General features: G+C 38.6%; 1 protein-coding gene across 5 annotated transcripts in view; it reads right to left on the bottom strand.

Annotated features, from left to right (window-relative positions):
• Positions 1–3,862: 3,862 nt before the first annotated feature.
• mbd5 (methyl-CpG binding domain protein 5) overlaps positions 3,863–20,901 on the bottom strand; it is a 246,082-nt gene continuing 229,043 nt past the window's right edge. For 3 of the 5 annotated variants that reach the window (XM_078552521.1, XM_078552522.1, XM_078552523.1), the window contains one exon: positions 3,863–5,085. In XM_078552521.1, coding sequence (XP_078408647.1) covers positions 5,014–5,085 — 72 coding nt within the window. In that variant the 3' untranslated portion in view covers positions 3,863–5,013. Of the gene's footprint in view, positions 5,086–8,667; positions 8,961–20,901 lie in introns of all 5 variants that reach the window. The other 2 variants (XR_013578004.1, XR_013578005.1) reach the window with 1 other exon arrangement.

Here is a 20,901-nt window from a genome sequence, read left to right as displayed (position 1 = left end):
ATTTTGTGGCGTGTAACTCACCTCTTGAGTTCCCAAAGCCTGCCCACCATCTACAAGTCAGTCAGGGGTATGGTGGTGTACTTTCCACTTGCCTGGATGAATGCTGTTCCAATAACTCAAAAAGCTTGATACCCATCCAGGACAAATAGCTCGCTTGATCAGCACCTCAGCTACCAAATCAAACAATCACTCCCTCCATCACCAATGCACAGTCGCAGCTAGCATGTACCCTATACAAGGTGCACTGTAGCAACTCAACAAGGATCCTTCAACAGCACCTTCCTAGAAGGACCAAGACAGCAGATGTATGGGCACACCACAACCTGCAAGTTCCCCTTCAAGTTACACGCCATCCTGACTTTTGCCATTCCTACTCTGTTGCTGGGTTAAAAACCTGGAAATTCCTTCCTACCAGCACTGTGGGGATACCTACACCAGATGGACTGAAGCAGTTCAAGGTGGCAGCTCACCACCACCTTCTCATGGGCAATTAAGGATGGGTAACACATACAGGCCATGTCAGCGAAGCTCACATCCCATAAAGGAATTTAAAAAAAATCACAAACTAAAGGATCTCTTTCCATCTTGTAATGTTTGATGATAAACTCTGGTCCCAAGCAGCTCCACAACTCTGAAAATTGGGTAATGTTGATAGGCAATAAGGAGAGCGTATGCTTCAGTTACTGAAAGGTTCATTCAGTTATTGTTGATTCTGAAATTGGGTGGCAGCTTGACTGAAGATCTGCCTGAGGTAGCAAAGGCCTTGACTGACTGACAGTTTTTAAAGCATAGGAAAATGCTGGGGGTTTTCACAATTTTGTAAATTGAAACTCGCCAAAACATAAGTTAAGCTGTGCAGGTAAAAAAATAATCTGCTAAAGAAAAGGTTAACAGTTTCACTTACATACAAGATCAATCACTAAACTGCTTCATGTGTAGGAACTAATGTTAATGACAAAAGGAATGGGGATGTAGCTAAGAACATGGCACAGCAGAGGTGAGCAAAATCAAAGATACCAAAAACCATATGGCAGCAAATACTATTAAAAACATCCCTAAAAGTTTTAATTCTGAAGTAATAATTAATTGACTGAAGGGGACAATGTATAAATTTGACTTATATATCTTTCAAGTAGCTCTAAGTATCTGGAAAGGTCACCAAAAAAAAATCACTTCTGAGCTGCTTATTTTTCTCGCATTGCCTTTTGGAGTGTTATATTTTGGGGAATACGATGCTACAGCACTAAGTGGGAAGGTTTTAAAAAGTGTAGTTTTAATTATGAGTAACTTACGTAATACTAACTTAAGCTTTGATTAACGCATTCAGTGTTAACCTGCAGTGATAAATATGCAACTTTTTCTCATTAAGAGTTAATGTTTTTGATTAAATCCCCAATTCAGCCAGATCGCAAGAGAGCTGTCGATGAAGAAATCCCTTCAGTCCACTTAATTTATCCTTTCAGAATGCCAACTCAACCAACTTCCCGTTACAGCATCTAGTTGCTTCTGAAATAAATCCAGTGCCCTGGCTTCAAGAACTTCCCCCACAACTATTCAGCTTTTGTTGACCCACTGTGGAAAGTCAAACTTCTCAACATCCTTAGCGCTCATTCAACAAGTGTCAACCCGTTTCATGTTAGTTGCACTTAAGGCAGCAGGGCAGAAGTGTGAAAGTGTCATAGAGTTTGCAACATGGAAAGAGGCCCTTTGGCCCATCGTATCCGTGCCGGTCCTGAAGCCCCTATCTACTCTAATCCGATTTTCCAGCACTTAGCCCGTAGCCTTGTACGCTATGGCGTTTCAAATATTCATTGAAATACTTTTTAAATGTTGAGAGTTCCTGCCTCTATCACTCTTTTGGGCAATGAGTTCCAAATACCACCACCCCCCGCCCCACCCTCTGGGTCAAAAAAAATTCCTCAAATGTTGGATCTAACCACTTAACTTCTTGAAGCTCCTTTCCTAGATATTTTCTTTTAAGGATGGAGACCCGAGGCTTATCAAGTCTTTTCGCAAAGTTGCTCTAACTTTGGAGATCAGCCTTTTTGCACTGTACTGCATTGAGGTTGTTATGTCCTGACATATAACTGTAAGCAGCAGTGACCTGAACAGGGCACTGTGTAACTTCGACATGAACTCTGGGTACTTAGCCTCAAGAGTTTGGAAATATAGCCCAGGATCTTATTTGCCTTATCATCTCACTTTGGTGAATCACTAGCAAATCAACACCCTCCTGGTTCTTTCAAATTCCCCCTTAACTAGTTCTATCCTACTATGGAGTGCACACACTTATTCTTATTTAAAATATGCAGCAGCCAGAATTTGTCTTATTTTCTACTGATCAGCTGAGATACGGGCTTAGAACATTTGTCCAAGTTCATAGGTACCTTTCCTACTCCATTTCAATTGTGAATTTAGCTAACACACATTTAGGCCATGTATCAGGAACAGAATGGGTCCCAGCATGGACTCCACACTTACAGAAGCTGTTGTTTGTCAAGAACTAAACATTCATTATATAGATTCTTTGTGTAGGTTATTCTATCATTGTTGAGTCAGAAAAATTGAGTCAAACACCAAGGATGAATCTAGTGAGAAAGCACTTTTAAAGAGTTTTAAAAATACAATAAAAGACAACTGCTGCTGTGAAAGCGAAGCCCAATTATTTCTTCAGTCTAAATCAACAAAATAACAGGGTTGCAGCCTGGAAGCTCTGACTGCCTACCTCAGAATACCGTTAGTGGAACATATTCAAGGTGGAGTAATGGGAAAAATGGGTGAAGACAATAAAATTTACTGCAAGTTGTTGTTAAACAGAGGTTACCATATGTAACATAGTGTAATACCAGTTTTAAGACATCAAGAAGGGACTGCATATCAATGAGTTATTTAATTAGGATATTCTACTGATACAATGACTTATTTAAAAAAATGATGTAATGGAAGAAAATTGAACGAAACTGAAAACCTTTCACATTTATGGCTATAGAGGAACTCTAATTAAACATAGCAATTCAGTTAATATACTCGTGCTTCTGTAGTTTGTGGACTTCCAATCATTTTGGAGACATTTATACATATGTCCACATGATTAACTTTCGTGAAGCATTTCTGCTAGAAGGGCTGCATTTTTGGCTTTTTAATCTCAATTCCTGAGGCATATAACATCAATAAAACTCTAGTCATGTGGGGCCTAACTCGCAATGGATAAGTTGTAATACATAAATGCTGTCAAGCAGTCCTAAAATTAGCCACTGTACTAAAATTATATTAGGCAGCCCAGCTTTTAATTCAAATGTCTATGAACCTGTTTGTACTATAAAATTGAATTTATATTGAGTTTTGAGATCTAATTACATCTCTTCTAGTCACAGAAAATAAAATAAGCACGAATGAGAATCAGAATTGCCAACAATACAAATATAGTGTCTGTGCTGCCGATGAATCATCCAGTCCCATCCATCACTGTGTTGCTACAATCTGTACTCGAGTTCCATGACAGCTTCATAGAAGCTTTGACAAATTAGTCAATGTCCTTTACCAACTCGGTACCATGAAGGAAAACAATTAAGTTAAAAATCCAATAATAGTTGGATATTGCCTTTCATTGTTCTTTTCTACGAGGTTCAAACAAGCAAATTAATGTACATGTCTGTTCTTCTACATTTGTTCACTCTGCCATGTTATGTACTGTAGGAAACGTGATGACCACCTCCAATTACAAAATACAAGTAACTATATTAGTCGTAAATCGTAAATTTTTAACTCAATTTAAAGAGGTTTAAAAATAGGCCTGGCGTACTGCATTAGGATTCCTATTTTACCATGAAATGTTGGTAAAGAATGGCTCCACAAGCAGAAATTCAAGTATGAGTGACCAGTTTTTAATTGTAAAGTAGGTGCAACATTATTAAAAATGTTACAACACTGCATGACCTGTAATGCTCACAATATTTACAATTAGTGTCCTTTACATGAAACCATAAAACCCTAAAGAGAATTTGCATGGACTGGAACAAACTACTCCTATCACCCACATAAATGCCATCAACCAATTAAAATCAAGTGCACAAAATACTTTACATATTCTACTAATGTAAAGTATACATGTGAGAAAATACAAAACAATTAGATAAATGTCAAAACAAAGAGCAAAGTTTGTCATTACAAGACAGTTTAGGAGTAAAGCAAAGGAAGGCAAAATTAAATATAAAAGCACACACCTTTGATGAATAAAACATCTGTTTTGACATAAAACAGCAGAAAAGCTGACTGATAAGAAAACACAGACAACAATACCATTAAAACAGAACACATCAATTCAGAATGGGGAAAAAAAGCGAAGGGAAAAAGAAAGACTTCATTTTACATGGAGTTTGCATGTGGGACTGTAGACGACCTCCATGCCATTGCACAAAAGACAGAGTTCTAAACAGAATAGAAATGAACATTGGCGGTGTGAAGTGTCTGCCATAATTAAGTTATCACATAACCATGCCTCATCTGCTGTTAAATACAAAAACAGCATCTTGCATATAAAAGCTTTAAGCGGCATTTTTATTTATCCTCTTTACACTGGTAGTCTGTTGTATGTGTACTCAATAGAAACCAAAGAATTTTGTACACTATTTTGTACAAGAAAAGATAAACTGTGCATTAAGTATGCTTGTACATGACAACTTTATACAGTATTTACAATTTGATATTACCATGAAATTTTGCATATTTATATACACAATGAAAAATCATCAGAAACATTTGGACTGTTCAGTTTTTGATATTCTTGATCTTTTAGTACTGTAGAAAATGTCACTTCTTAGGCAAGCAGTAGATAAACTGTAACCATGATCTCACAAGGTTTCTGATGAGCTATCCAGCATATAATTTTTGCTCATTATTGAAGAAACACTGTACCACAGTTCAATAGCACCTTGTAGCATCGTGGATAATTAAGACTCTATATACACACAGTTCAACCCTATAACTTTATATCAGTGATGAAGACATTGAACGTTATCTAGAGATTTTTCGCCTCTTGGCTTTTGGTGACTTGACTTGTCTTTCCTTCTGAGGTGTCTGGTGAACCTGTAAAATTAAACTACAGATTAATCGCTTGAAATGCAGTAAATTTCTTGAATAAGATTAAACAAGACACAAATATGTACAGAATGACTATTGAACAAAATTATTCTGGTGCCTGGACTATTGAAGTCACCTTAGCACGTACAGTACGACGATCAGAGTCTTTGCATATCCTAGATCATTCTCAGTAACAGGAGAAAACATTGGATCAATAGTTTACTGTCAATCAATCCCAACTGAAGCGTGGTGCAGGTCTAAGACGGTTGAACTGTTAAAATTAGTCTCAAATTCTATCCTTTTCCTACAGTTTGAGCAAATGAGAACAGACTCGACAACACATACCTGACTGAAGTATAAAATTTCAACATTCTGCAACCAATAATTCCCCAGTGAATATATTTTTTGATCTCCGTATATATCACATGAGTACAAATTCCTGATCCAAGCATAAAACCAGTTTCTCAAATGATTTAATGCTTAACATAAAAACTAATATATATATATATTTTTTTATATATATATATATATTTATATATATAAGAATATCTTTGAATGTTTTCCTGGAACGTGGAACAATAAATTCTGTGCATTGGTTGTTTTAATCCAGTTTGTAGAAACCCTGATCCAAGCATAACCAACCAGTCTTGGAAAACTTACCAGGATTCAACTGAATTATACAGGGTATTTTTAACATTTGCATAATATTAAACAAATTACTTCATAACCCAAAAAAATAAAGTTACAAGTGGCAGTGATTAAGGCATAAATAGTAAGTAGAATATTTTTACTATTTAGCAGCTACTTAGACAACAATCTATTTATACAATTATTCTAATTTCGATCAGCAACAGAACAATGTGTGTGGAGTACTTTTGATTTAGGTGCACATGGCTCATTCGCAGATATTTAAAGTGTATTCACTCAGCCCAATAGCATCACTGTTGTCAGCTTGAAGCAAGGGAACCCACTGGCATGAAGGACTTAGCGCTTTGGGACATCCTGTGGTTGTGAAAGATGAAATACTATATGAATGCAAGTCTTTCTTTTTAGGCTTGGAGAGATATTTGAACCATGGGCGAGGGAAAAAGATTCACATTTATTTATTACCACAGTAATCTTTCAAACATCTCAAAGCATTGGTTTACTTTTGAAGTATTGTTACTTATGTTGATAAAGGCAGAAATCATGTTGCGAATAGAAAGATCTTGCAAACAATAATGAGAAGTACAACATGTCTACTTGTTTCTGGTGGCAGTGATTCAGGGAAGAATGTTGGCCATTCCACTGGCAGTACTTCCATGGCTCTTCAGTATGCAAATAAACCACTGGAAGAGCTAGGCAAGTCATTGGTTTACAACACAAAAACAGAATTACCTGGAAAAACTCAGCAGGTCTGGCAGCATCGATAAAAACAAAAAGATAAAAGCTACTGCGGATGCTGGAAATCCAAAACAAAAACAGAATTACCTGGAAAAACTGAATTACCTGTCATTGGTTTACCATCTCATGTGAAGAATTGTCCCATCAATAATGCATTTTTGCAATAATGCATACACCTGCAGTAAAGCATCACAACAGGAATCTAAATTGTGTGTTTAAATTGGGTTGGGGACAGGACGGGACCGGGGCGGGGTGGGGTGGGGGGGTGGATGAATACCTTTCTGACCCCGAACGAGAATTCTACTAACCAAGCCACACAACATCTTGGTCATCATGGATTGTCTGTAGCTGCTTAACAGGATCAGGTCCAATACACAAACAACAGCTGTAAAACAAATGAATTGAAAACACAGCATTTGCTACATGGATGGGGCTCAGAGGAAAATGGCTTGTTTTAATTAAGGTAGAGCTACTGTGTTTTTTTAAAGTTACATATGTAATGTTTTAGGTAGCTTTAATGTCTTTGAGTTACATTTGGTATCTCTTAGTTTTGCAATGGTAAGAGTATGTTACAAAGCTATCATATTTTTCATAATAGTATTGTGGGAAGTTGTAAGGGAGGTTAATGGCTGAGCGTGGATAGTTCTGTCTGTGACTGATTTAATTGAATTAGAGTCAGACAGATTGCAAGGTTGAAATTATAAGAGTCAGGCTTAAAAAGGGTATTTGAAATGCTAATGAGTAAACTAGAGTCTAAGAATCAGTAGATAAGGTTTGAATGAAATTTGCATTTTAAGATAAGTGGGGAGATGGTAGGATGTTTACAATTAGCAAGATAAATAGGGCAAGGTTTTTACGTTTATTTTTCCCAAAAGGAAAAAGGTTATATTGACATGAAAGATTTTTATATTATGGGGAAAGTAAATTTCTGAAGACATGTAGAACAATGGGATTTTCCATGTTAGAGAAAGAGAAACATATATAAAGAGGGATGAAAGGCTATGTGGGGTGTGGCCGTATAACAGCTTGAAAGGTACACCATGTAAAACAGTCTTGGGGAAAAGTCTATAAACACTTTTGCAGAAGTCTGCTGTGTCCAGGAACTAAAGTTGTGTTAAAAGTCTTCGGAATTCCATCGTCAAGCGGGTAGTGTGGTAACCTTGCTGGATTGCTTATTTAAATTTAAAATCTATTTTGGACTGTTGCCTTAAAGGGGGTGTGTAGCTGGGAGTCAAGATAATTTGGAATCTTGGGACTTGTTAAAGTATTAAGTAACTGTAATCTTGAGTGTGTTTAAATTCTTTTCTTTTGTTAATAAGCATTTTAGTTTAATTTTTAAAAACCACTAAAGGTGATAGTGGACTCATTACTTCTAAATTCAATGCACAAATCTGTAATAAATACAAATTGCAAAACCGTTGTGATCGCAAGGCCAAGTTTCCCTGGTGGATTTGGTCCGCCTGGCACAAATCATCTGCCACATCATAACAAGTACGACCAATAATATTCAGAAGTATGCATGGGTAAATTGGAGGAACTGGAGATGAGATGCTTTACTTTCCTGGAACTAAAGAATTTTCGGGACACTCTTCAATTATATTAATACCAAAACACATATTTCAATATTATCATAAACCAGTTACTTGAAAATTGTTGGAATCACTCAAATGTGATTCCAATCACATGCTAACAGCTGAATAATACAGAATGTAAATACCAATCAAAAACAAGAAAGGATGGCCCTTATGCATGGATTAAACCCCAACCATCAACATAATACAAATTGTCTACAAATGCCTTAATTATTCCTATGTACCAAATTTTCTTTGTTTGGTACTGTGGATCTCACTTCTCGTAATCTTGAACATGATTTGCAATGAGTAAAGCTCAAGACATTCAGATGCTATGGCACAAGTAGTATTAAGAACATTAACAACATACCATTAACAACACATGCCAGTTTGCAACTAGGGAAATTGAGTATGCACTTTAAAATTTCAACTCAAAACACTTCTCAAAAAATGTCACTGTAAAAATAGCATATTCCAGAGCTGCCTGCGATACAAAATACTTAGTTTGTGGATCAAATAGAGCACACTTTTGACTTTGTTTTCCTTAATTGCACTCATTGTATAATGTTTCACGCCAATAGTTGTGGTATTCTCCATTTATCCTGAAACATTTTCAATGTTCCAATTCACTTACCATGTAACTGAATGGAATAACACTCCCATTATGACATTACTGCTTTCACATAATGAAAATCCAAGTGCTAATCTTTCATCGTTTAGCCCAGAAGGAGCAGCGGAATGTGCTTCACAAATCAATGGCAATCGTTGTCAGAGTCATAATGCACTTAATCTCTGTCTGCGCACTGAGTGAATCTCTTAAATATACTTCTTAAAAGCGTTCATTTCAGTTCAGCTACAGGAATGCGTCTCAGGAGCAGGGTCTTTTTTTCTCAAGGTAGGCAGCTCGATTCAGGTCAGGTTCACAACCTGAAGAAGCAGAGAACGCAGTAAGTTGAAATTCAACTACAATTCAGGAAACCGTTTCAGGATCGCAAACTATTTGAGTGTGTACACTGTTAGTACACAGTCAGTTTCAGGTTAACAACTTGCTGCTTTCTCAGTTTCAACAATTTGTCAGTCAGTAAAACTCAGCCAGCTCCTGATACAGTGACAGCTCTGAAACCCTGATATATTGAAATGTTGTCATTTATGGACAAACTTTCATAATACCTATGTATTACTTATAAACCTATCGTTCTATAAAAGTCTAATATATGAAGCAAATGCAGAGAATGGGATACAACCATGGAACAATTATGCAAAACATTCTCTGAGTTAGCTGGAAGGTTAGTCTACTACTTTTAGATTTCAATGTAGAAACATCATTGACTGTACTACAAAAGGGGCAAGGCAATTTAATAAAAGGATATCTATTCTCTGACAATGTAATTGAAATATTGGCCACACTTAAAAAAAATATAAATCTGTACAAGATTGATGATCCAAGGCAACATGCAATAATGCACTGAAAGAGGATTAATGGTAGAATGGTATTGAATAGTTATAAAAGCTCAATTGGTTTCAACAATGCAGAGTTCAATCCACTTAAGTATAATTTTTCTGCTCCCTGGTACATCAGTCTTTGACCTTCATTTATGCGCCAAATTTCCATTGCTGCTTTGCGTAGCCTTCTCTAAGCATGTCAAGGATAAATTAAATTCACCCCAACTACAGCAAGTGGTCCTGAATATATTCAAAGTTAAAAATCAATGGGATCTTTGCATTGTTATGGGCAATGGTCCAAACAAATGGAGTAATTTTTTGATTAGTATTTCTGTGTTTTCTCAAGTGACAGTATACTACAGATATACATTTACAGACATTTCATCCCATTCAGAAAGGAAGGGGGGAGTGGGGCTAGCAGAGTTGCTCTAGCAGAGAACCTGAACAGACATGACTGGCTGAATGGCCTCCTTCTATGTTGTAACCATTCTATGATTGTTCACACATGGCCTTTTGTATAACAGTTTTAGTTTTTGGGTTTTGCAAAGTGTGTGGGGCGGGGGTGGGGGGGAAAGAGGGTGGAGTTGGGAAACAGACATTTTATCTAATTAATATTTGCATTATATTTTCAGATCAGTTTATTTAACTTTTTTTTCCCAAAAATTACTCTCCATAAATCCCATTGGCTATTTTGAACTTTTTCCGAAGTTTATGCAAGAATCTCATTTGGTGGAAGTACATTTGATAAAGTCTTCAGGAAACAAACTGAAAAATTTCATGTGAGAATGTCTTGTTAATTAAAAAGCAGCTTTGGAAATATAAAAAGTTGAATTGTCATAATATAGTTACATCATAAGTGCCGCTGTAATCTAAAGATTGATTAGAATCAAGCCTATTGTCATAGAATTCAGAGATTTTTTTTGAAGACTCAATTTAAAAGTTTAATGCTATATTTAATTTTCTATTCTCCAACATGGCTAGTTGACCAGGAAATGTTTCTCATTAAAAGGATGAGATGTGTCAAAGACCTAATGCATAACAACTGAGTTATTGATTGAATAATAAGATTATGTATAAACTATTAGACATCTTCGTGAACACAATATTTCAGCAAGATTTTATTTTCAGAGATAACTAGGCTCAACGGTAGTGCAAGTCTGCCACAAAGCTTAAAAGCAAAAAACTGCGGATGCTGGAAATCCGAAACAAAAACAAAAATACCTGGAAAAACTCAGCAGTTCTGACAGCATCTGCGGAGAGGAACACAGTTAACGCTTCGAGTCCGTATGACTCTTCACCAGTTCTGGTGAAGAGTCATACGGACTCGAAACGTTAACTGTGTTCCTCTCCGCAGGTGCTGTCAGGCCTGCTGAGTTTTTCCAGGTATTTTTGTTTTTGCTGCCACAAAGCTTAGCTTTGTTTAACTGATAGAAAAAAACTAAAAATATAATTTAAGTCAGCTCAAAAAAAACTTGTGTTCATCAAAACTAATGTAATCTAAACTAAAAAATGCTGATCCCACTTATCCTCTCTACAGGTATTTAACTATAATTTCTAAATGTATTCAGTTTCATCCACTAAATGAAATTACTCCTAATTCAAATTGAGAGATTCATTTTCTCAATGCTAAGTTTCCATTTTACTGTTATTTAGTTAAAATTATTGGATAAGTCAGTTCTTAAACTGCAAGAACGATACTGAATTATTTGTATACTTATTTACTCATATGAAGTTATCCTGAAGGCTCAAGCAGCTGTACCTATAAAATTAGGTGCTCCGTCAATGTACAGACTTTGTATCAATTGTTTAATTGTAGTTAAAAGAACAAAACACTGAGGTGAAAATAATTATTCTAAGCACACTCATTTGTAAAAGGGCCTTTGCATGAGACGAAGTCACTTACAAAATCCAGCTACATTTCAGTCCAATCAAGCAATGTGTCACTCAGATTTTAAGTCTATGTTCAAGGATGTGCACAGATGTGATCGTGAGGGCAGAATCCTCCCCTCTTATATATATATTTTAATAAAGTCTCTAGCTCATTACTCATGTACAATACAAAATATTCCATTCCAAAGCAATATACTGCACAGATATGCACTTCTTCCTTTTTATATGCATGGGAAATGGGCAGTGAAGGGAGTAAGGATAGCATCTGCTTATTTGAGGGGCAATTTAAATGAGCATATATGCTTTGAAACATTCCAGTTTTTAATAGTAAAATGATATACAGCGTGTTATATACTAGGAGATAATAAATATAATTTGGACTTAAATCCAATTTTACAATGAATAGACAGTTGATCATAATTCAACTTAGCTTCAACGGCTTTCAGTGTATTCCTCCCTTTAATTCAGTAGCATGCATAAGAATGAAGTCTGGAGTGAAAAAAGGTCATTCAGTTCATTAACTCCAACCCACTCGGAGTCCTTGTATGATTATTCCCACTAACTCATTAGATTCTCAATACAAATTAATTCCTTGTCAGGCTGCAGCTCACCAGGAACCGTGGCGGTCCAACTCAAATTCAAAAATGGAAAACCCAGGCAGCAAGAGTGCTTATCCAAATAAAGTCAAGGGACACAAATTAGACAGCATCTGAAAACAGGTGTGGGGATTGCAATGCTGAATAACTATGTATTTGTTGCTTCCAATGCAGGTAGCATGCGTACTTTGTGCTGTCTACAAATCTAAATGATTGTAGCATGTACCCAGCACTAAACGTGCCGATGAATGTAGGGTTCAAAATATTTTTTCTTTCTTAGAGGGCTCCTTTTGAGAAAAATGATTGCCTAGCTTGATTTTCAGGGGCTGTGTTTTGGTTTACATTACATTCTGTATTTGTGTTGATTTTTTTTTAGGTTTTCCTTCTTTAGATAGATAAGATAGCACAAATACCAAACAGAAAATTGTGCAAATTTTAAGCTACTAGAGAGAAAGACTTATGTGCACTGGTATAATTACACACTAATGTAATAGTAACAATCAATCAATATCTTTCTAGATCTCAAAGTTTAAACAATTCAGCAATCAGATCCATCACAGTTTAGTAATAAGATATCCCACACCCTGCTTGCCTGATTTCAACCTATGCAAGTTTAAATATGACATGGTGTCTGTGGCAATGGTATTGGTTACAGAACATGTCTGTTTGAGGAAGTATTCATAATCTTCTGTATGTTAACAGCAAGTCTTTATTAACTACTTGTAACTATATACATATATACAGTAAAGGGTACAGGCAAGGAGCTATCTCCACGTCTATATCTTAACAGGTTTCTGTTTAACACCACACTGACCCTAGGCCTGGATCATATGCTTTCTTACATTACTGTGTTGGTGGTACTGTACTCAGTCCTACATTAACCTTGTATGTACCAGACCTTTATATTACAATGCTAAAAAAAGAAACATGGTTTGCTGACATTCTTGTGTTTTTCGATCCTTTTCTCAATGTCATGACATTTCTTGCTCCTCAACTTCCATGTCTTCTTCAAAATCATGTTCTGTTTCCTCTTCTTTATGCTTGTTTGCAGGGTGTGCAACCTGAGGGGATGATGCTTCTTCAGACAAGGTAGCTGATGATTGCCAATGCTTACTGCATGGCTGAATATGTGGTCTTCTCATTTATTTACCTTTGTACCACCTGGCTACTGCTGATCCTCTACTGATGTTATCCTTTGAGGGCCCTCTGGGGAAATCCTGAAGTTGTCAATCACTCACCACTCTTGATTCTGTTCTTGAGGGAGAAGGCCCTTTCAACTTTGGTTGTGGCCAATGGTATTACCTGCATTACAAATAGATGGAAAAAGTTTAGAGACTTCTTCTTACCTCTCTTTGAAGAGCCTACTCCACAAAGCATGCTACGGCATTGCACTCTAGCATCTTTGGACTATCTTCTTTAGTCGGCCCCACTCGATCATAGGTTTATCAACCTTGCATCCACAAGGATATCTTTAGTGTTCCAGCAGTATTTTCACACTGGCATCTCCATTGTCTTTCAGTGCTTGTGACCTCATTTTCAGATCAAGGTTTGTCACAGTTCCAAGGGTCTTGCTGGTTGACAATGAATCAAATCGCTCTCGGAGGGAGTGAACCAATGGCTCAATCTGGTTTCTGCAAGGCTGGCACAAGTCAGCTCCACCTTCTGCAATCCCTTTCAATTCAATACCTCTGTAGATGCCCTCGCAGCACTCTTCTCTGATAGGTCACAGCATGGGACCATCACATTCCTATCATGTTACGAAGACATCTTGGGCCATGATAACACTGTCAACTACCTCAGGTAGACATATATGGTCTCTCTGGAAGAAGAGGGGTGAGCTAGCTCCTCCAAAACATCCATATACAGTGCCATATAGAGAAGGAACTTGCAGCAAGTGAGCTTCTTTACCATTACTTTTGCTTTGGAAACATCATCTTTCTTGACCTCAGCCCGCTGCTCACTTACTATGTCTTTTAAATGGGCTACAGTGGGATGGTTCCTTTCCAATGTCACCAGTACTTGCCACCTGTGATCAATCCAATGAGTACCCTCTACCTATGTTGGTCTGAGGATGGTTTCCTCTAGCAAGTCAGCCATTTCAGAGTTCCAGAAGACACTTGAGTGTCTTTCTGTAAAATGATGTGGTTAAGAAGCCATCAATCTCTCTGGTGAAGTAGGTTTCTCTGCATGTGTCTTTGGCAGCAAGTTCTAATCGATGCGCCACACAGTGGGCTCCGATTAGCCACAGCACCTCAGCAGCCAGCTTTGTGAAGGCCCCATCTCTCCAGCCAAAGTTGATGCTAGCCCCATCCACACCAAAGCCTATCAGGTTCTTCTTCCATTCTGGGATGCTCTTGTCCATGAACATCGAGTTGATGCAGTCCAGGGTTCCATTTGCTTTTGCACTCCCAATGCCCTGGATTCAAAAAGAAACTCGTATGTGGGATACCATCATTTATACACTAATTCTTTCTCCTTGCTACTCCTGTCAGTGCTGCCATCCATCAGAATGCGATATAGTGTGCAGATTGCACCCAAGTGTTGCAGCCCTGACAAATAACCTCAGCCAACTCAGTGAAGGTACACGCTTATGTTGGGTTCTCATATATGTTTCCAATACGTTTCAGTGGTGGAACCCATAAAAAGCGAATTGCGAGGAATACAGTAAGATATTGGAACAAAGTGTTATAACAATACCATCCCAAAATACATCCAAAGAGCCGGTAAAGTGTCACTTCTGCAGAGCCATCTAAAAAGCAGCCACCAGAACCATTCTAAGGGGATACCGCCCTGTTCATACACCTTTGCTTGGAAGCAATCTTCCTCCTACTCAGGCAAGAGTGTCCTCCAGTGATCCAGACGTGGCAGACTATCTGATTAAATCCCTGGACTGTGCTTGCCGGGCCAGAAGAGACAACAAAGAACCTAGACTTCACCTGCTCAAGTCAGAAATGGAGAGTCCTACACCACCTTGGAGCAGCCCAGAAACATTAACACCAAGCTGTCCATTTGTAAATGCCAATCAGGTACTGAGCCATCTCCTTCACATAGCAAGGACAACGCTGGAAAAATGAATGAAGAGGCAAATCTGGAGCAAGTGGAAATCCTTCCATAGGTAGCACAATTCCAGATCTGAACTCTTCACCACCCTGGAGTTGGACAAAGTACTGCAAACCATCAAGCTGAGCAATGCTGCTGGTTATGACAACATCCTCCCTGAGCTCCTCAAACATTTTGGCCTACAGGCCTGCTCCTGGATGGCCCAATTCTTTACAAGGGTCATATGCGAGGGAAGACTGCCAAAATCCTGGCACATGTCTAAAGTCACCAGCCTCCCAAAACCAGGCAAAGTCCCAAAATTGCCATCAAACTACCAACCAATATCCCAGCTATCAGTATGCTTTAAGGTAGCAGAGCACCTAATCCTATAGTGGTTCAAGCCGGAAGCGAACAACATCCCAAGTGCGGAACAAGTATTTCTTTGACAAGAAAGAAGCACATGTGATCAAGTCCTTGCATTAATCACTTTTATTGAAAATGGCTTTCAAAGGAATCTCAAAACAGGGGCAATATTCCTTGACCTTAATGCAGCATACGATACAATCTGCCACATTGACTTATTCATCAAAATATCAAGAGTTCTCCCTCCGTGTTTTTTTGATGCTATTGAACTACTACTCCAGGACAGAAAGTTCAGGGTGCATATGGGTGACATGACTAGCACCCGGAGGAAATAGACATGGACTACCCTAAGGGTCTGTCTTAGCCCCAGCTCTGTTCAACTTGTGCACCAATGGCCTGTCCATCTGCTGTGGCATACAGGCTCAGACTTTCCCTGAGCTGCAAGATGCATTAAACAACGATATGACAAAGCTGGCCAATCACTGCTAGATATGGTGCCTTCAACTGGCTTTGATCTCCTACAGCGACAGTGGGCCTTTTTAAACCATTTCTGGACTGGCCAAGGTCTCTGTGTAGTCATCCAACATCAGTGGGGTTGCCAAGACCACCTAGGCTGCAGCTATGGTACAGTCCAAACAATGACTCATATTGTCAAGGAGTATCCACGGACTAAACTTAAAGATGGGCCTGAAGAACTCCACTGGCAAGGCTATTGCTTGGCTCTGAGACTATGCACATGCTAAATAAACAGATAACTTAAACATGTTTTCAAGATCTATGACATGTCTTTTCTCGAGATGTACAAGAGAAGGAAAGTGGGTAAATTGGAGCTCATGGTATGCCAGATGGCAAGATATGTCAAACATTTTGACCATCTTCCCATACGCTTGTGCAGTCATTTTCACAACCCCCTGGAATATAGGCTTTTTTAAATGGTTTGATTTTTCCATGAATCATGAACTGCCTTGTCGTGTTGCCAAATATTTCTTCATGTTGGTTGTACCAGAGATGGAAGGGTCAGAGTAGACTGCTCTTTGGGCACTCTTCGAGTCGGTACATGGTGCACGACACAACATCCTGTATATCTGCAACCTCCCATCACTGGTTCATTGCATCCCAATCTAGTCCAGCTTCCATGCATTTATGGCGCTTTCATTAGAAACAGGCGACTTCTTCATCTTCATAGTGATGGTAAACTTGTTTCAGAAGATGAAGCCAAAAGGATTTTTGAAGTTTCCTTTGTGCTGGTGGGCTTTGCAGGTTTCGGTCAAATCAAAAAGCACTCCATCGAGATACTAATTGCAGCATGCTGTAATTTACTGTGAGATGCATGTTCGTTTCGGTAATGCTATGCATGCAACATTTGTTTCAGCTCAGCTTGCCATAATGCAAACTAATATTTATGGGGATGACTTCTCTCACTATTTTGAATTTTTTATCCCGTCTTTGACTTTTCATAGGCCAATTTAGAGTCCTTGAGTACAAATTTGCCATTGCCCTTGTGTATTTTGAGCTGTGGGTAAGAGGCTGCAAGTCTGAGTGGGGGGGACAAAATCGTAAGAGGCTAGCATGAGTTATAGTGAGCCTGCACTACAGAAAACCATCCTTCACCTCTTAACCGGATTGGTTGAGGAGTGTATTGTGGCTGGAGCAGGTTCTGGGAGTCAATTTTCCAACTGATTCTGACTTGCAAAAAAATAAAGCGCACAACATGGGAGAGTGCAGGCTCCAAGATTTTCCAGCTGCACTGGAGGCCTTGGTGTAGAAGTTGGAGAGGGGAGATGCTATCTATCAAAAGAGGGCCAAGATACCCTCCAGACAAAATTAACTAAGGCAATTGAACCAGATAGCCATGGTGATCAATGCCAGGAGTCTAACCCCAAGGACCTGGATGCAGTTCCGCATCAAGTTCAATCACGGCTCATATCTAACATTTATAGCTTGAGCTCACCATCAATTAGCACTGCTGCAAGCCTTACATCCACATCTCACACGTACCGACAGTTATTCATGACAGCCACATCACACAAACACATTACACCACACTTATGACACACTTCCTTCTCTTGCAAGACAAGGTGGCGCATATCCAGAGGCAGCAGCACTGAACCATTGGAGGGCAGGCATCACTTCACTTCCTTACACCGATCGAGGAGATGGTGGTCGCCATCAGTGGAGCAGCCGTGCCTGAGGTCGTTGTCAATGGTGGAGCTGAAACCATTGAAGATGGTATCCTTAAACCTAATCCTCCTCCTAACATCCCATTTTCTCATTATCTTTCTGACTTACAAGCTACTAATGGTGTAAGCATGCATCTCTTGTTTTTTACCTCCCCTTACCACAATCCTAGCCTGTGCTTTTCTCCTTTCAGATACCCAAAGACTACAAACTGGCAAGGCACTAGTTAAGGGCAAGAGATGGGACTGCAAAAGACAGTGATGAAGAAGAAACACCATCAATCAATCTCACACTCAGCCACCAGTTCTGATACTGATATTGGTGTATTTTACACAATAGCTTAGAAATGGGACCTGTTCATGATGACAGGCCCTAATGGCTCTCAGCCGGGGCTGGGGACAATTATATCACAGCTTGCAGGGGGGCAAGGTCGCACGCAAGCGTTGCTGCAGAGAACTTCAAAGGCACAGCCTGCAGGAGGCTAATGGGTATGCATAACAAAATGCTTGGTGGACTAGCCAACCTGCCAGAAAGCTTGCAGTCACAATTAAGAAGCATGAAAGCATCCAGCACCAACTTAGCACAGGGCTTTGTGCAGAGCTTAGAGCTCACCCTTCTCACCATGGAACTCCATTTGCACACTTGTGAACCCAACAATGATGTAGAATCTGATGGCTGATGCCTCATCTTCCATTGCAGCACAAACAGAAGACAGTTAACTTTGTAATTAGCTCAGTGTAGCAGCATGTATCTGATCACCCAGTTATGTATGTAATACTATATTGGAAATTAATGAATTCTAAAGCTGGAAAAGCTTGAATTGAAAAGATGAACAGAAGCTCCAGTGTATAAGGACATGAGAAAAAGTCAGGGATAAGGCTATTGATTCCATAAAAACTGATCTAACTTTACTGAAACTCACCTAGCCCAACACTGGGCCACAGTTTGAACTTCTGTTGGATTTTATAACTTTACTTGATAATAATTGGTATATTATTCTAATCATTTATTGCCTTTAAGATTATTTCTCCCCAAGTTACAAATTCAAACTTGCATCCTCTTGCCTTACTGGCCTGATTCTGAAAACAATATAATGCATTTATACCATGTGGTATTCCACATATCACAATTAGGTCCTCTCTTTATTACCTTGTGTTACATGTGGGCAGAGAATTAAATTTAAAAGTGCAGGTATATAAACTTCCCTTAGGTTTATCAAATGTAAGAACTGACAAACAAAAATTGCTGGAAAAACTCAGCAGGTCTGACAGCATCTGTGGAGAGGAAGACAGAGTTAACGTTTCGAGTCTGTATGAGTCTTCATCATCCGTCTTCCCCTCCACAGATACTATCAGGCCTGCTGAGTTTTTCCAGCAATTTTTGTTTTTGTTTCAGATTTCCAGCATCCACAGTATTTTGCTTTTATCTTAGTAAGAACTGACTGACTGGGTATGAAGAGAACTAAAAATAGGGGAAAAAATGTGGTACATACCTTAGCAAATTTTAGTTATCAAGAAATTAATGCTACTTTGGAAACCTAACCTTAAAGGGAAAACTGCTAATGGACCCAACCAGATAAAAATAGAAATATTTGGCAATCAGTCCAGTTATCTGATTGAAATTCAGTATCGTAGATCTTTCAAAAAGAATCGCAGAAGAGTTATAGAAGTAAATCATTCTGAAGTAATTTTAATTAGCTTCCTCCACCCTATGATAATTTCTTATCCTCTTCTTTCAAAACTGACAGTCAATGTTTGTTTACTTTTCCACATGTATTCATATTCTCAAATGGCAAAGATATAGTGAGCCTGAACAACAATTGACAATGAGTTGTTTGATCATAGGTCCATCACAGGTGAGCCCAATTCTCAACACACACACACACACACACACACACACACACACTGAATTCCAGCAGGGATTGATGCGGCAACAACCCTAGTGGATTCCTTCCCATCTTGATCAGCCAGTTGTGCATCCCCACCACTGAGATTAAATCAGATTAGGAATCAAACTTGTGGATTTTTGTGATCCACGCAATCATCTTACCCGCTGAGCTACAGGGAAACTTAGTACAGCGTCCCTGCCTCAATAAAACCCTTGCCTTCTTAGAATAGTCGACGACACAAAAGGACTTTTGAGCAAACCTGCACCTCCAAATGAAGAATCTTGAGAGGAGAGATCAAAAAAGGGTCACAATATGGCAGCCTTGATTTTCCAAAACGTGCTCCTCACTATCAAGATTCAGCCTGGGTGCATGAGAATCACGACCTCTTCGCTATATTTATTGAAATGGCTATAAAATGGTGTTAGCTGCATTTTAGACAAATTATGGCACTATCCTCTTAAGCAGTGATCAGTTTAAAACCATAATGACATATCTTATGTGCACAAAATATTTAATATAAAGTGACAATGCTTATTGCAGTCATGCAAAACATTGTGTACAGCTCTCTTTCAAGTTTGGTGTCAGTAGCCTTGAAGAAGCAAGTGGCTGATGAAACTGGGTAAAACAGTGATGGGTACAACTATACAGATAAATGCGAATATGACTGAACAAAAAAAATAACATTTCTGCTCCATGTATGGGTGGAATAGCAAAGAATGAAACAGACACATAGGAAGAGAGTATTAATCAACTTGTCGCTAAGCATGTTTAATCACTGCAGAACAGCAATCAAAGCAAACAGAATGCTGACCTATATTTGAAAAATAGTCTAAGTTGGAGCAAGTCAAACTTCAACTCTATGGAGTGTTCAGAGCACCTAGGCACATTCAAACTTGGAGGCTGTGCATAAAAAGTCACAAAATTAACCTCTAGCATCAGGCTACTGAATCTTGCACGAGAAATGACTGGAGAAACTTGGTCTTTCAGAAATAAGGCAACTGACGGGAATCTCAGGTGGTTTAAGAAAGGTTACTCTTTACGACTTCAAATTAAGCGGTGATGACAGGACTCAAAGCCTAAATTAAGAAAGTTCAAATTGGGGAAAGGGAAATTTGAATGTCAGTAACGTCAGAAATATTTCCTTCAAACAATCCATAAATGAAATGGATTTCTAGGCAGAGTGGCAGAGTCAAAAATCCTGGGATAATTTAAGAGCTTTACTGCTATAATGAAGTACTTTTTAGATTGAAATGCTTGAATGAATCTTTTTCCTCATTTATTTTCGAAATAGGGATTTTTAAATTTATCCAGCAAATGTGCACCTAAAGCTAGTTGAAGAATGGCATACTTTCTCTTTTTGATACTTCGTGTTAGCAGTGAGCATTCACCAAAGTCAGAGAAAACATTGACCAGATGCATAATAAAGCACTCCTAACCTTTGGATAGTAGCAACTCCACATTCCCTGGGCTA

The sequence above is a fragment of the Cetorhinus maximus genome, chromosome 11, assembly GCF_964194155.1.
Source record: "Cetorhinus maximus chromosome 11, sCetMax3.hap1.1, whole genome shotgun sequence".
Lineage (NCBI taxonomy): Eukaryota > Metazoa > Chordata > Chondrichthyes > Lamniformes > Cetorhinidae > Cetorhinus > Cetorhinus maximus.
The sequence above is the reverse complement of the archived record's forward strand: the minus strand, read 5'-3'. Positions and strand labels throughout refer to the sequence as shown.